Here is a 17520-nt window from a genome sequence, read left to right on the forward strand (position 1 = left end):
AGACACGGTCTTGCTAAGTTGCTTAGGACCTAACTAAGTTAAGTTGCTAAGGCTGGCTTTGAACTTGGGATCCTCCTGCCTCAAGTTGCAGTTAGCTGTGGCTGGCACAAAGTAGAAATAAGGCACCACCTTGGGCCATAGCTCGAACCTTCAGCATCAGTTCAAAGCTTGGCCTTGTTCTTGTGCAGAAGAGCAGAGGCTCTTGGGTCACAGACAGGGTTTAACTTCCAGTCTTCTCTGAGATTTAGTTGTACAAGGCCACACCAATAGTGATGAAACCTCTATAAGCCTCTGCTTTCTCACCTATGAGATGGAAACAGCACCCTCGACATCAGAAGGTCATGCAAGTTTTAGAAGACAAAGAGTTATACAAGGCCCAGGGCCATTCGAGATGTATAGTAACTACTCAATAAAATGGACCTGATTGGTATTCCCATTTTTAACTGTGTCATTTCTAAACTTCAGTTTCAGTGATATTCTGGTTGTGAGTAATGCACATGAACTCATTTCTCAGCAGGAGCTGTCTCCAGAGGGAAGAATTTTGATGAAGAAAGCAATGCTTCTATGAGCACTGCTAGGGATGAAACCCGAGATGGATTCTACATGGAGGATGGAGATCCTTCAGTAGCTCAGCTCCTTCACGAAAGAACATTTGCCTTCTCATTTTGGCCTAAGGTTGGCAAGTTTTCTTTTTGCTATTTTGTTGACTGAAAAAGAGCAAGGTAGAGGAAATCTTTCTAGTTTGATTTCCACCCCCCCTTCCAAATTTTAAGGTAAGCTTTGACACAATGACTGGGTTTTTCTTACGTTTTTAGAGAATGATGTGAAAAAGCCCAAAGAAAAAGATCTATAGCACACTTTATAAGAAAAGAGACCCAGAAGAAAAATAATAAGAAACAGAACTATTCATATCTTTGGTTCCTGGGGCCATTTTAGGTCAGTTACACAAGTTGTCCAGTAGAATCTTGTTGTCCAGTGGATTCTTGTTTCAGTGAATTCATCTTGAAAGTGTATGTGGCCCATTTGCTCCAATACATCATGAGATCATTCCAAATGTTATCTGTAACAAGACACAAATGGAAATTACATTTTCGGCTAAACAGCATAATTTTATAATAAGTCCCTGTGTCATTTGAGTCTGTTTCTTAGAGTGGGGAAATCATTATCCTAATCACCATAACAGCACTGTCTGGTTTAAAACAAGCAACCCCCAAACAGGCTTTATTGGCTCATCCCCAGGCAGGTCTTCACAGAGTTAATGTTGCTTCACAGGTGAAATTTTTGACAGTAGTATCAAGATTTTTTTTTTTTTGTATTTTGAACCCCTCTCTATATCCTTTCAGTACCCACCTTATGCTAATCTCCCTTATTGAATATTGTAGGGAGTTTTTCAGATCAAAGATTTATAGTAGCAGGCACTTTTAATCTATGGAAACTTGGTTTAAGAGCTGTAATTAGAAAATTTTAATGTGCACGCTTCAATGAAATTTGAAGCGATAATAGGTGGGGAATGCAAATTGACATTCCTAGGTTGGTGCCCATTTCATAATGCTGAACTTTATTAATAGTGACGCTAATGATGTCCCCCTTCCTGGGACACACTGCGATCTAGCCTGTGGATCTGCTGGGACACTGCATGGAGATGCTGAGTGCAGTGTCCCATTGTCATCCACCACGGTCCCCCAGCCGGTCTAGGGGGAGTCTGAGAGTTCATTGGGAAACTACGAGGCTGTTTTGAAGGTGGCGGTTATTTGATGTTTTCTGCAGTTTCGTGTTCATGGTTGGAAAACAGTCAGCTTTCTTTATTGGAGCCACCTAGGACTCCTCATCAGAACAAAGCCATTTTGGTGGATTCTGTGTATTTACTTTCTTGTTTGGTTTTCTTACTTTGTTCTCCCCACTCCCACCCCCATAAACGCACACAATTGACTTTTAAACATTTTATGCTCTTTAACATCTTGATGGATATATTTATCTAGTAATTTTAACCAGGTCTTTGTTACAATTTCATGTGACTTTTCTTCTCCCTCCAGGATAGAGTAATGATAAACCGATTAGACAACATCTGTGAAGCAGTGTTGAAAGGCAAATGGCCAGTAAATAGGCGCCAGATGTTTGATTTCCAGGGCCTCATCCCTGGCTACACACCCACCACTGTGGACAGTCCCTTGCAGAAGAGGAGCTTTGCCGAGCTCTCCATGGTCGGGCAGGCCAGCATTAGTGGGAGTGAGGATATCACCACTTCCCCTCAGTTATCAAAGGTAAGTTAGAGAGGTTTGTGTTTTTAGTTTAAAGGAAAAAAGAATGCAAAAATTTTTTTTTTCTTTTCTTTCTTTGTTTTTTGGTACTATGGATCAGATCCAGGGCTGTTACCACTGAGCAGCATCCCCAGCCCTCTTTTATTTGTTATTTTGGGACAGGGCCTTGCTGAGGTGCCCAGGCTGGGCTTAAACCTCCTGCCTCAGCCTCCTGAGTTGTTGGAATTCCAGGTGTGCACCATTAGGCCTAGCTTCCAAATCTTAATGTGGTTTGGGAGTTTGTGTTTTGCTTGTCGTCCTTGGTTTTTTGTTTTGTTGTTGTTTTTTTAAATTTTTTTTTTTTTTTTTAGTTTTGATGGATAGAGTACATTTATTTTATTTGTCTTTATTTTTTTGTGGTGCCAGGGATCGAACCCAGTGCCTCACATGCTAGGCCAGCGCTCTACCACTAAACCACAACCCCCCCCCACCCCATCCTACTTGGTTTTGACACAGGGTCTCACTATGTGGCCCAGAGTGACCCCAAGTCCCTGGGCTTAAGTGATCCTCCTGCCTGAGTCTCCTGAGTAGCTGGGTCCCAGGTGTGTGCCACTCTGCTAACTGTTTCAGTTTAGAAATAAGGTGGTTGCTTATTTCCTCCTTTCTGGTCCCCAGTCATGAATGTTTAATTTCCTAAGCTGCTTATTTCTACTGCCAGTCTCTATAGCAGGTACAGTTTGGCTCATTGCAGCTCTTTTCTGTTGGACATTTTCAATAGGAAGATGCCCTCAACCTCTCGGTCCCTCGCCAGCGGCGGCGGCGAAGAAGAAAAATTGAAATTGAGGCTGAAAGAGCTGCCAAGAGGCGAAATCTCATGGAGATGGTTGCCCAGCTGCGGGAGTCTCAGGTGGTCTCAGAAAATGGACAAGAAAAAGTTGTAGATTTATCAAAGGCCTCAAGAGAGGCAACAAGTTCTACCTCAAATTTTTCATCTCTTACTTCTAAGTTCATCTTGCCTAACGTCTCGACACCCATGTCCGATGCCTTTAAGACTCAAATGGAACTGCTCCAAGCAGGCCTTTCGCGCACACCCACAAGGCATCTGCTTAATGGCTCCCTAGTGGATGGAGAGCCTCCCATGAAGAGGAGGCGGGGCAGGAGGAAAAACGTGGAGGGCCTTGATCTGCTTTTCATGAGCCACAAACGGACGTCCTTGAGTGCAGTAAGTTGGGGAATTGGCTTCCACTGTGTGTGCCCACCTTGATGGCCAGGGGCCCTGCTGACAACGCTGGCTGTGTGCTTCTCAGTGATGTAGTGGGACAGCTGGCTTCTTCTACCAGAGAAACAGAATTAGAATGAAGAGTCATGGTTCAGAGCTGGAAGATTGTGTTGATCATTGACACAGATCACTCAGCCTAAACCAAGTGTAGTTTGAATATTTATTCTTCCCAAGGTTCTGACGTATCGATTGTTCTTGGAAGGATAGCCCAGTACAAAAACAAGTTTTTCTGAGCCCAGGATTGTTATCTCTGAATTCTTGAGGTGGAAAAAAGCTTGTCTTTTTAAAAATATTGATGTTTAGGGCCTGGCATCTATTAGATTCGTATAAACGTTTAGTTTCAGGCTTAAGATTTATGTTCATGTGTAAAGCCAGTGATTGCAAATGCACCTACCTCCATGACTGGATGTTTTCAAAATATTTTGCTAGTTTACATTTGAATGAAATGTATGGGCCGATGGATTTTTGACTGTTGTTTTTCAATTTGCAGGAAATTAATGCATTATAATCAAAGTAATTCTCTTCCTTTATTTGCTTCAACCATGCCACCCAAAAATGTGGCATCTGATTCACCAATACAAAGGTTTTACCAAACCAAAGAACTCCTATTACTTGTGCTGTCTTCCTGAAAGGTTAATTAGCATTCAGTGTCCTTAGTCTATTGATTGAAACTCCAGTCAGTGAAGCAGCATTGGACCCAGGCCTCTATGACCCCCTTTCCATGGGAAGTGGGATAGTTTGGGAAACACAAAAATTTAAGATTAAGAGAAGATGGCTGTTTAACATGTTTCTCCTTATTACATCCCTATTATTATTTGTTGAATTTTATATTTCCTAAATCTAGAGAAAGTTCAAGATAATTGGTAAATAATAATAACTTTTTCTTTCCTTTTTTTTTTTTTTGGTACTAAGAATTGAACCCAAGGGGCCCTTAACCACTGAGCCACATCCCTAGCCCTTTTTATTTTTTATTTTGAGACAGGATCTCACTAAGTTGCTGAGGCCGAATCAAACCTGTTATCCTCCTGCCTCAGCTTCCTGAGTCACTGGGATTATAGGCATGTGCCACCACAGGTGGCATACTTTGTATTTTTTTAATAAGTTAGGAAAAGGCCTGGTGGAGAAATGATGAAATAGCATTCACTGCAATGTTTGCCCCTTGGTGTGACCTAAAAAAAAGAAGTATACAGGAGGTTAAGGGTACACTCTCAAAATCATTTACTACTTGTAATAATGGATATAGTTGTTGATTATTCAGTTACTTTTAGAATCTTGGGCAAATACACTTTGCAATGGGTCAGCTATGACTTAACGTGTGTTCCACATTTAGAATGCATTTCTAGGGTGTGGAAGCCAGGCAAAGTTGTCCCACTGATGGTTAGCCTTCCTGCGTGAAACTACCTAGCACTTTGTTACTTTATTGACGGAAAAGATTTCTTCTCCATACACATGAGCACGATGGGGAGTTCCTACAGTTCAACACCTCTTTTCATTTCCTCTCGAGTTTTGTATTTGTACCATAAGGCCTACTTATCTGGGGACCAGGTGTAAGGAATTAATAGTGCAGTGCAGGTGCTATTTCCCTATTGTGAAGACCTACCTGGAAATAAACTCGAGGCTGACTTTATTCACTTCACCTACCTTAGGCCATCTCAAAGAATTTGTTGATTTTTTTTTCTTTTTCTGAAGTCACATTTAGCAATCTGGCTCAAGCCTCAGAAAACCCCTAATAGATTTTAGGGGAGTGTACTTTGAAGGCTTTTTTTTAATTGCCAAATTTTGGAATTGGTGGGGGAGTTCCCCATTTGATGTCATAGGGTTGATGTGCATGCAAATAAAATATAAGAAAAAATGCTGATTGATCTATAAACAATGAGTGGGAAGAAATGTAAAAGTCAGCACTGTGGAGCAGAATGAACCCTAAAATCTTATATTAGTCAACACTCTAACTGGAGACTGTTTCCTGCTGCCATGATAAGTCAGGGTCTCTCCAGAAAAATTGTAGAAGCAGGGCTTGTTTTTTGTGACAGGCATTGAGATTCAAAGAGTAAGGTCTTGCTGTTACTGGTGCTTGCCCTCTCACAATTGGGGTTAGGATGACAGATAAGTACAGGTGGAGCATCCCTAATTCACAAATCCAGAATGCTCAAAAATCTGAAACTTTCAACCAACATGACACTGCAAGTAGAAAATTCCACATCTGACCTCACATGAAAGGTCACAGTCAAAATGTAGATCCCCTAAGAATATTGCACAAAACTACCTTTACGCTCTGTGTATAAAGGTTATATAAAACATAAATGAATTGCATGTTTAGACTTGAAGGCTATCCCGGATATATCTCATTAGGTATAAGCAAATATTCCAAAATCTAAAAAAATATCCAAAATCTGAAACACTTCCTGGTTCCAAGCATTTCAAAGAGAGGCTCAACTTGTAATATGTGTGTCATGACCAAGGTGTGCCCCAGGTACATTTTGAGTCCAAAGGAAGACTGGGAGTGGAAGGAGGAGAAAATGGGCGGAGTGCATGGGCGGGAGGTGGAGGGAGATCCAGGAGGAAATTTTTCCAGAGATGGTCATATTTTCATTAAGTTTTGAAGATCACGTAGGAGCCAGAGGTATGGAGCAAGAGAGAGCCTCAGTGTCTGATGAACTGGAAGTTACTGGCTGGGAAACTTGGTGAGGAGGCAGACTTCAGCGGAGAGAAGCTTGGAGATAAGGCAGGTGCAGATTGTGGAGGGCCTGGGTTGCCATGCTGAGGAACTTGGACTACCCTGAAAGCAAGGGATCCAGTTGTCACAGTGGTTTAAGTAAGGGAGCATTAAATATCGAACCAAAGTGGTATTTTGGGAAACTCATTCCACTGGAGCAGTGGGGAGATTGAATTGAAGTGGGCTGGGACTAGAATCAGACCGTTTGGGAAAGTTGGAAGACCATGGTGGGAAAAGATGAAACTGTGGGAGTAGAGAAATGGGGGTCTGGAGGTTGAGAGAATAGAGTTTAAGGACCAGTAACTGGATGCTGGCTTCTGTTAGGGTTGTTCTTTCCAGAATTGCCACATACCTACCACAAAATGTCACTCCACCAACAAAACTATACCTTGAACAGATGCTTCTCAGCCCACCTTTTGTGCCTGTTGAGCTCAGACCTCGTTGTCCACATTGTGTTCTAGTGGCTTGCCTAGCATTTCAAAGCATGGAGCCATGACGGACTTGGAATTTTCTGCCTAATTACTAATTCTACATTGTGAAGAATACTATAAAGCATCGTGTTCTAATTTAATAGTCATTCCAAAACCGGCATTGTTTCAAGGAACTTTTTTTCCCCCCCCTTTGAAAGATCCATTAGGCTAAGAGTGTTTTCTTGGGATAGGACATTGTCAGGATCTCTGTCTTCATCTGAGAATTCAGATCATTGTCAACTTTCTGCAGGAGGATGCTGAGGTGACCAAAGCTTTTGAAGAAGATATAGAAACTCCACCAATAAGAAACATTCCTTCTCCCGGACAGCTGGACCCAGACACTCGGATCCCTGTTATCAATCTGGAAGATGGGACAAGGCTGGTGGGGGAAGATGCTCCTAAAAATAAGGATTTAGTTGAATGGCTGAAGCTTCACCCTACTTACACTGTTGACATGCCAAGTTACGTACCAGTAAGTATTATGGAGTTTAGAATTGGCAGGAACCTTGTCGGGCCAGGCCTCCTCATTCCCATCCAACATGGAAATCCCTGATGACAGGTCCCTCTGCCTTTTGCTTGAATGCATCCTCTTTGAACCTTCCCCAGTTTCTTGTCATTGTGTCTCTTAAATTAGAAAAACTAGCTACAGGTTCTGTCCTGCTGAAGTACGTTCTTAGAGTTCCTTGTAGATGTTCATTGTTCATTTTTATACTTCTCCCTCATAAGAGACATGATTTCTTCAGCTGGTCTTCCCGTAGCACGCTTCCCAGGTGGACTCATTGTTGGGGTAACAGTCTCAAATGCACTTTAGGGGGTTTCAGACAAGGTTTAACCATTTCAGAGATTTGATCAGTTAATTTGGCTCGAGATTTTTTTTTTTTTTTTTTTTTTTTTAACCACTGAGCTGCTTCCCCAACTTGTTTTATTTATCAAGACCAGGTTTCACTAAGTTGCCGAGGACCTCATTAAGTTGCTAAGGCTGGCCTTAAGATCCTTCTGTCTCAGCCTCCCGGAGTTGCTAGGATTACAGATACATGCCACTAGGCCCTGATGGCCATAGATTTCATTGACTAATATCAAGCAATAGGTGGTTAATATCTCCAGACAATTGGTTACAAACCCTTTGCTAGCTGGCAATACAAATCTTTTATTTCCTATACTTACGTGATTAGTGTTTTTAAAAATACAAAGTGTTCTGGGTCTTGGTTTCGGATTGTTGTTGTGGTGGTTGGTTTAGGCCAGCTCAGTTCTTGCTGTTAAAGACCTCCTCACTGCCCCACCCTTATCACATCATCAATACACAAGACTCCGGAACAAAAATCTCACGTTGTCTCTGTGTTCAAGTTGCTGACTAGAAATCAGTGAAGGGACTATAGAAAGCTGTTTTGCTGTTTAAATACCATAAATTGGTTAAACTTTTGAACAAAACCTTTAAAGGAATTATTGATTGAGCAGATTCTTAGCTTATATGTTTGCTTAGTTCTTGATAGTCCAGGGCCTGGGGTTCCTTTTAAAGAACAGTACAGCCTATGAATGCTTCAAATGGTTCTTGAAACCTCCATAAGAGTTGAAAATGACTTGACTCTTCTCTTTGGCATTTGTATAGGAAAGAATTGGTGATAAAAACAGTTTTACTGAATGCATTTTTTCTTTTGCAGAAGAACACAGATGTGCTGTTTTCCTCGTTTCAGAAACCGAAACAGAAACGACATCGATGTCGAAATCCTAATAAATTGGATATAAACACTTTGACAGGAGAAGAAAGGGTGCCTGTTGTCAATAAGCGAAATGGGAAGAAGGTAAAGGTTGGAAAAGGGACTTGATCGCCATGATTTTTTTTCTTTTTTTTTTTAAACCCCGAAAGAAGTGTCTTTTCCTGCCATTGTTTGTAAGGAGGAAGAATTCCATTTCTCCTAGAGTATGTGTATGCGTGTGTATACAGGTGGGGCAGGAAGAAGAAATGAGGGGAGTTGGGAGGGAAGACTTTGGGGTTTTTAATCCTTCCTAAAATGCCTTTCCCAGATGGGTGGAGCTATGGCACCTCCAATGAAGGATCTACCCAGGTGGCTAGAAGAAAATCCTGAATTTGCAGTTGCTCCAGACTGGACCGATATAGTTAAGCAGTCTGTAAGTACAAACTCTGCATCTCTTTTGAGAATGATATCCATATACAACTGTGTTCCTTTATCTTCCTTTGGCCATTGATTATTTAGCTGTAACTTATTCTTATCTTAAAAGAACGGACATTGTACATGATTTTACTATTTCATTAACACATCATCATTTCTTACATCAATACCTCATTAATCTGAAGTGAATTGGCTGTGGTTTAAAAGGCTTGTGTAGAAACACATTCACAGTCTTGGAGGTGGACTTGCTCCTGGTAAGCCTATTGAACAGCTCCTCTATACAGTGGAGTTTGTGCTGGTTGAGTTCATTAAGAGTATTAATTGTGATTTCCAATTTTAAAATTACTGGTTAATGACATGGATTGTTTTATATATGTTTGGATTATACAATATAATTGACTATTTCCTGCTGGTGTGTTCCATCAGTTGTGACATGCATCACTGTCATGAACTGCCACTATGGTCAGGATAGATTCCCTCCCGCCCGTCTCCTTGTGCTGCCCTCTCCCTGACCCAAGCTCCTAACTATTACTGACCTGTCTCCATACCCTAGAGTTCTATGTTGTTGAGAAGGTAAAAATGAAAATATAAAGTCTGCAACGTTCTGAGATGACTTCTTCTGCTTATTATATTATTCATCTAAGGGGTTGTGTGTCTTAAAAGTTGGTTCTGTTCCATTATTGAATAGTACATTGCTTGGATATACCTCCACTGTTAGTCCAGCATCCACAGAAGGACCTCTGAGTGGACTTCAGGTTTTTGAAATTTAAAATGGAGCTGCTACAAACATTTGTATACAGGTTTTGTTGTAAACAAAAACTTTTATTTCTCTAGGATGGACACTAACATGTAATCTGAGTTAATTCAATTTTCCATCTCTTTCAATTACTTTTTTCTTATTATTTCATTTTTTTAAATACCCAAAAGAAAAGATTGTCATGTGTATAAAAATCCTATAATGTATATAACTTTCATTATTTGATAAATTTTCTCCCATAGTCATTTTTTTAATTGAAAGCTATTTAATTTGCACATGAAAATTATCCACATTGAAGGGGTACAGCGTGGTGGTGTGGTGGTATGGTGTGTGTATGCGTCACATACTGTCACCAGTCATCGGCTGCTTTTTGATGGCTTAGTTCTTGCATGACAGAAGTAGTTGACGTGACATTTACCTTGGTGATAGAGTAGCCTTGGACAATTTTTCTGCAATTCAGCAAGCTGGCATGATGATAACGAACACACAACTTTTTCTTTCCTAAGTTTTACCATTGAGCTTTTAAAATGGGAATGATGGCTGACCTATTTCCCTTTAGAATATCCCTTCCAGTTATCACAGGTGCCCACAGTGAAATCAAGTTTTCTTCTGCAACCTCTGAAGCCGTTGTTTGCCTTTGCCGTTGTTCCTTTAGGGTTTTGTTCCCGAGTCCATGTTTGACCGCCTTCTCACTGGACCTGTGGTGAGGGGAGAAGGAGCAAGCAGAAGAGGAAGAAGGCCCAAGAGCGAAATCGCCCGAGCAGCTGCAGCCGCTGCTGCTGTCGCCTCCACGTCAGGGATCAACCCCTTGTTGGTGAACAGCCTGTTTGCTGGGATGGACCTGACGAGCCTGCAGAACCTCCAGAATCTCCAGTCCCTCCAGCTGGCGGGTCTCATGGGCTTCCCTCCAGGACTGGCGACAGCTGCCACCGCCGGAGGCGACGCTAAGAACCCTGCTGCCGTGCTGCCCCTGATGCTGCCAGGAATGGCAGGCCTGCCCAATGTGTTCGGACTGGGCGGGCTGCTGAACAGCCCTCTCTCAGCTGCTACTGGAAACACCACTACTGCTTCTAGTCAAGGAGAACCGGAAGACGGCACTTCAAAAGGAGAAGAGAAAGGAAAGGAGAACGAAGACGAGAACAAAGACTCTGAGAAAAGCACAGATGCTGTTTCAGCTACTGACTCTGCGAATGGATCTGTTGGTGCTGCTACTGCCCCGGCCGGATTGCCCTCCAACCCGCTAGCCTTCAACCCTTTCCTCCTGTCCACCATGGCCCCAGGCCTCTTCTACCCATCCATGTTTCTACCTCCAGGACTGGGGGGATTGACGCTGCCTGGGTTCCCAGCATTGGCCGGACTCCAGAATGCCGTGGGTTCCAGTGAAGAAAAGGCTGCTGACAAGGCCGAGGGAGGCCCCTTTAAGGATGCAGAGAACCTGGAAGGCAGCGATGCGGAGGAGAGCCTGGACAAGACTGCGGAGTCCTCCGTCCTCGAAGACGAGACAGCACAGGGTGAAGAGCTCGACTCGCTCGATGGGGGGGACGAGATAGAAAACAATGAAAATGATGAATAACCAGTACCAGTTCCAGTTAAAGTGTTTAAAACTTTTGACAAGTGGTAGTCCTACTGTTTACACTCACAGTTAATGTTCATACCTAGTTTTATAAGCTGTTCTGTAACATAGTGTAGCAAAAGAAAAAAAAAGAAAAAAAAAAGTCCAAGTCATGTTATACAGGTGTGTCAAAAGGTATCTTGGTCATTAAGTATTGTGCAGTGCATTATTTATTATCCCTAGGAGAGATGAAATTTGAGAGGTGATCATGTCTTTTTAAGGAAACTTACATAATGCTCTGCTTTTTTTTTCTTTTGGTACCATTGGTATTATAATAAAGAGCAATTTGTAACTGAGTGGCACTAATGGAAGGAAGTGCTGCTCAAAGGAAGTATGAAGTTATATATTTAATTTTTTAATTTTAACTTTTAATTTTTTTTTTTTTTTTTTTTGCTGTGAAGGTCAAGATGAAATTTACCATACATATCATACTTGCTCATTCGTTTCCCTTTTGGACTGTACGGGGGTTCCCACGTTGCGCATACACACACATCCACACACTCTGACAATCTCCACGCTAGTGTGAACGCCTCTGTCCCGAGGCGCAGCAATAATAAGGCAGCTGTTGAATGTGAAGGGTCCCTTTGGAAAATTAACCTACTGGGAGGGTTCTTGCCAGACAGAACTACAGTTCCATTGTCTCGTGGTCTTGTAATGCACTGGTATAAACAAAATAAATAGAAAAATAAATAAAGAGTGAGAGAAGTGAGAATCAGGTACCTTTTTTAAATTAAAGGACTTTGTTACTTTAGCCACAAAGCTAAAACAGCATTACCTCAGCTCTAAACTAGCCTTGAAGTTTACAGACATGACTTTGTAAATGTATTGTTTTTCTTTGTTGTGATGTCCTTTTATTTTTCCTTTGAAAACTGCTATCATGTAAGATAAAATGTAAATTGCTGCCAACTGTAGTAATGATGCTTTTAATAAAAGTGACCCATGATATGCAGAGATGTAATTATAGAATGTAGTATGTAGGGAAACTGGTGTTCACTCTATTTTTTGTATTCGCAATAGATGCAAATACAGCATTCTGGCTTTTGTACAGTTTCTTGATATATCCTCCTATACCAGATTAGCTATTAGTAATACCCTAAACTGATTGTCTTCGAGACTAGACGGGAAGGAAAACCTTGAATTACCTTCACTCAGTTCTATGCCGGATATCTCAACAGAAAAAGCACACAAAATCCTCCTCCTACTCTTCCCCCAAAGGGCATCTGAGACAGAGAATACTTAAAAATGTGTGCAGCGTGTGATAATGTGGTACACCGAAGAACAAAAGGGCAAAGGAAAAAAGGAGGCTTTAATAGGCACAATATCTAGGTCATTTATCCTTGGATAATGGGTAGAAAAACACAATGCCATAGTGTCAGCAAGGGACACAAAGGCGCTCTGGAGTCCTGCAGACCAGAGCTTGATGCCAGAAACCAGTGTGTGGAAAAACCCATGTGGCATTAAAACGGAACCACTTCAGCACACGTATGCACGCACACAAAGTCTAAAGAGCCCTTGGTTTGCAGACCCCTTTATGACCTTTGATATTTGAAGTAAAATATAAATTGAGACCTACCATTTTCACCTTTATGTCACCTGAACAAACAAAGCAATATTTCCATCCAGCCAAAAAGAAGAGGAAATGTAGGTGAAATTGATTTGTTCGTGTTGCCCCCTGCCTGCCCTTTGTCCCCTCCCCTTCCTCCTCCGCCCTGGTATACACACAGGCCATCCCCCACCCAATTCGTGATAAGACAGCGTGTGTAAATTCCTTTTTAGACACGGGATTCAGTTCATTTGCATCTAGTACGATTATCTCTTGAACTTTAATGGGCAGTGCGCATTGGAAGGAAGTGCCTTAGCATATCTTCTGACCTGGAATTCACTGGACATGGAATGTAAGACCAGCTCTGCACCAAGTACAGGGAATTGAAGTATTTAAATAACTGAAAGAGTAGGGAGAATGTGTTGAATACATTATGAAGTCTTTTCCCGTGATTCTATATGTATTGGAAATTTTCCGGTGAGCTTCCATAAATAGAGAAGGCAATATGACTGTCCCCACAACATCAAATGTTAAGAGCAATGATGATGAACTTCAAAGGAAGGTATCAGTTGTTTGCAGCCAGCAGGAGCCCTGAGTTGCTAAGTCAAAGCCCACTCTGTTCACGGTTCACCTGTTGACATGATTTTAAATTCATTCAGATTTGCACATCGATGAAGTGCATTTTTCCATTCCAGTGGAATTCTTGATAATTAGATTTTTAGTCTAAGAACTATTTTCAATTCAGTCTGATAGTAACCAGTGTACACTTAGTGTGATCGAAGTAGCCAGGTGCTGAGAGCTGTCCCAGGCATTGCTGCCTGTCTCTGAGGGAGATACTGCTCTTCACGAGGAAGCTGAGCAAGGCATGGGGAGTGCGGGCAACTGGCCAACGTGCAAGTGCAGGAGCAAGGTGTGGACCAGGTAGTCCTGACTTCAGAGACTATGCACGCCCTTCTAAAGCACAGCGCTTCTTGGGTCTTGAAAGAAAATCATTTTCTAGTGATGATCTGAAGTGTTTGATATTCCTGTATTTTTACGTCTCCCTGCTCCTTGAATAACAGATGAATGTTGTGAACTCTGGCAAAGTAAACTTGAGTCCCAGTTAGCTCATTTACATTTGGATTTGCTTTGCCCTACAAATATTTATATCATAAAGAAATCAAGTCTTTAAAAAAAAAAAAAACTTAACCCAAATGAATCACAGAACTTGTCAATTTAAAACCTGGTATTTAAACCCAGATTGGCTTAACTCCAAAGCCCAACCTTTTAGCTACTGTGCTAGCATGTTCAACATTCACTGGCAAACGTATATTGGGTGCCTTGTGCTAGATGCTATGCTGGAAATTAAAATGAATGAAATGAAAACAGACCAATCCCTGCTGTCATGTAACATTCCAGTAGGAAGAGGTGGCTGATGGATTATTATACTATTAAATAAGGCAATAGGTGGTAAGGAAGCATGACGCTGTGGAGAGAGAACTCGGCTCACAGCTGAGAAGCAGTAGGCAGATGAAGATCTGATTGGAAAATGTTCCAGGCAAAGGGAAGAGTATTTGGAATTGGCAACAAACTTGGAATAAGCATTGGGAAGCAGGAGCCCCCTATCACACAGGTCCTGGAAGGCCTTGGTGGGAGGGTTGGTGTCCTTCTATGCACTAAGTTAAGTTCTTGGTTTTATGGAGGGAAGTGATACGATCATGTGTGTTTTTAAAAGTTCAGTGCAGCAGCAATTGCAAAAATAAGGACTTGTAAAAGGGAGTCAGGAATTCCAACTGAGAGACTGCTGTAGCAGCCTTTGATCTAGGTAGTTGGTGGTGACAAAATTGGAAAGCAGTGGATGGATTCCAGATATATTTTTAAAGAGGTAGAGCCTCCTATTTAACTCTGGTGAATACATTCAATTAATTCAGGACTAGTACTACTGAAAGCACCTGAAAAACCAACAGGTAAAGAACGTCCACTGTGCCTTTTTAAAAAATAATGCTGAGACTCGTGTTATGAGAATAGAATAAGAATACTGAGAACAAATTTTTTCCTTCATGTCCTGTTAATTTTTGATTCAATGAAAAACATTTGTTAATTGTCTTGGGGAAGAGATTTTAGAAGTTACTTCTGAAATCTCTTTGGAAGTGACTTCTGACAGGTAGAGTGGGTGAGAATGTCTGAGCATGCCCAAGTGATGTGTGTGCAGTGAACATCTCTGTCTCTCAAGCCATCCATAAATTTAAATTAGGACACAAAACAACATAAACGACTTCTTACTAACAAGCACTTAAAACTTGAGATCGCTCTTACTCAGTCAACATGGCTCTCTAATGAGCAGTTTTATGTATTTTCTCAGCACAGGTAAGATTTACCACAGTTTCATAGGATGTCTTACAGTAAAGTAGACTCCATTTGGCAAAAAAAAAGATAAATTACCTGCTGAAATTTCATCTAATGTAAGACTCCTTCAGTGACAAGCATTTCATCACTGAATTTTTTTGGTGGAGGAGTCATCCAACTTGGGGAATTTCCTGGTCAGGATGAGAATGGTCCTTGTCGAGGTATTTTGGAATCTGTAAGTCGCTATCCAGTACCACATACAATCAGCCTCGAATGGATCTCTGTGGGTCTATAGGTCTTATTTTGTATCTTCCAATGTACAGTTGAATTTTAATTTAGATCTCCATAATCAAATGTTTACCATATAATTTAAAAGAAATGGAAGAATAGGGAGTGACTAAATTTCAAATATCGAAATTTTTCATCACTTGAGCAAAGATGGCAGAATTTGTATCCACATGTTCACAGATGTGTCTTTTAGGTGTGGCAGTGCCTTTTCATAATAGCATCCTTCCTATGAGCCTTCCTTCTTTACAGTCTTCCCTGGGTTCTAAGAGAAATATGTCATGGTGAACTTTTTGTGTTGTAACTCAAGGAAAACACAATAGATTTCCAGTGTATAACAAATAGAACCTCCAGGTCAAAATATTGTTTAGGAATTAATCTAGGTGGCTTCCTCCTTTGTCCTTTCCCAACCAGTCTCTGCATTTTGGTCTGAAAGCTCAAAACTACTGAGGAGAGGAACTTGACTTTTTTTCTGTGACAGGAGCCAGGTCCTGTGGTGACTTCATATGCTTTGCAACCCCAAACTGGCTCATCATTGTCAGCCTCGGTTGAAGAAGCTTCCACTTGGGTGAAGGATGGATGACTAAAACTTAAGCAGGCTGAACATGTAATAGTTTTCCAGAGTGTACAAAGCATTGGAGAATGGAAGCCCCCTCCTGTTAACATGTTTCCCCATGCTTCCTTGGGAGCCAGGAAGCTCCCGTTGTAGAATTCAGCATTTTTGTCAATAGGCACTTGTGAGTTAATCTATGCCACACCCCATTGAGTTAGATCCATGTCCTTGCCACCACCCCTTTACCTGCGGAGTCAGATCATTTGCCCAAGGCCAAGTGCTAAGACAAGTGTGGTGGCCAAAATGAGAATTTAGACTTCTCCAGTGGGAGCTGTGGCTAGCTGTGGACCATCTGTCTCAAGTAGAAAGCTGCCATTAACAATCCAACCTACAATCTTAAAAGTACAAAAACCTAAAATGAATCTGGCTACAAAGTCTTAATAACCACTGAGGGTAGGATCTGAAGAATACATGAGAAGTTTCCAGAATTTTATGGTACAAAAGTGACTAGTAAAGGATGTCTAAAAGACATTCAAGTTTAAAATATATGTATATTCAACTACAGAAACATTAAAATGATATAAACGTGTGTGTACATATGTGTACACACAGAAACAGATGACTAAACAGTTGCAAGCATGCTGTCTGTGCATACTGATATGGCCTATGCAACTGACAGTCTAAATGTTTTTGCATGTTATTGCATATTCTCTAGGATTTCTGGATAGAAATATGGCTTCTTTGTCCCTGGCTACCTTGGAACTGAAGGGCCCTAATAGGCAGCCCCAGCTTGTAGAAGTGGAGATGACAAAGTGTGGAACCTGTGGTTCCTGTGAGGACAGAAAATAGCTAGCCCCAGTGGAACTGGTGTTGCTTCGATCAGTCCCCACCCACAGGGCTTTTCTGGGCTATTGTAGCTCTCATGACAGATTTGCATATCTGTAGCTGCAGAGCTAGTGTTCCCTCACTAGGCTCTGGGGGCCCTGCAAGGCAACTCCATGGTCCTTTCCATCTTATTGTGAGAGTCTCTGGAAAATGAGAGGCAGCCATTGTGTCTGACTGCAGAGCCATTGTTCTTCCCCAGATGAAGCTGCCCTGTTTCTCAGCTCCGGGTCTGCTCCTTCAGCCATAGCTAGCTTCTGAGGAGCAGCTGGACTGACTCAGAATAGCCCACAGGGTTATGTAAAACCATTTTAAAATCTCCCTTTCCCCCTCACTCTTAAAACTGTAAAGTTACAAACAACGCCTGTCCCATTTTGTGCAGAACTTCTGTGTTCTGAGGATAAAATAGTAACATGGCCATGACAACCCAAGGTAAGGTTCTGAGCTTGGCCCTTCAGCCCCCAGCCCCACTTAGAGAAAAGAATCCACTGGCCATCAGAATACATGGCCGTGAGGGATATACACAATTAAAGCGGAAGAGGACGCTTTACATTTCAACCAAAAAGCTATCTTATTGATGCGCGTGCACCAATTGATTGTTTATTTCCAATAAACCTCATTGTTGCAGATTGTTACTGCAAAATCTGAATATTGTTTATGATATCATGGAGCCGGGGAGCGTTTTGTTTTTATGTTGGGTTCTTAATGTGATTTTCATCAGGCCCAAAAGAGCAA

General features: G+C 41.6%; 1 protein-coding gene across 6 annotated transcripts in view; it reads left to right on the forward strand.

Annotated features, from left to right (window-relative positions):
* The window catches only part of Chd7 (chromodomain helicase DNA binding protein 7), a 184593-nt gene extending 172351 nt beyond the window's left edge, over positions 1-12242 (forward strand). For 4 of the 6 annotated variants that reach the window (XM_078017078.1, XM_078017079.1, XM_040293975.2 and 1 more), the window contains 7 exons: positions 515-675; positions 2034-2261; positions 3016-3459; positions 6950-7171; positions 8358-8498; positions 8722-8826; positions 10241-12242. In XM_078017078.1, the coding sequence (XP_077873204.1) occupies positions 515-675; positions 2034-2261; positions 3016-3459; positions 6950-7171; positions 8358-8498; positions 8722-8826; positions 10241-11158 (2219 nt within the window). In that variant the 3' untranslated portion in view covers positions 11159-12242. The remainder of the gene's footprint in view (positions 1-514; positions 676-2033; positions 2262-3015; positions 3460-6949; positions 7172-8357; positions 8499-8721; positions 8827-10240) is intronic. The other 2 variants (XM_078017081.1, XM_078017080.1) reach the window with 2 other exon arrangements.
* The last annotated feature ends 5278 nt before the right edge of the window (positions 12243-17520 follow it).

The sequence above is a fragment of the Ictidomys tridecemlineatus genome, chromosome 7 (genome assembly GCF_052094955.1).
Source record: "Ictidomys tridecemlineatus isolate mIctTri1 chromosome 7, mIctTri1.hap1, whole genome shotgun sequence".
Taxonomy (NCBI): Eukaryota; Metazoa; Chordata; class Mammalia; order Rodentia; family Sciuridae; genus Ictidomys; species Ictidomys tridecemlineatus.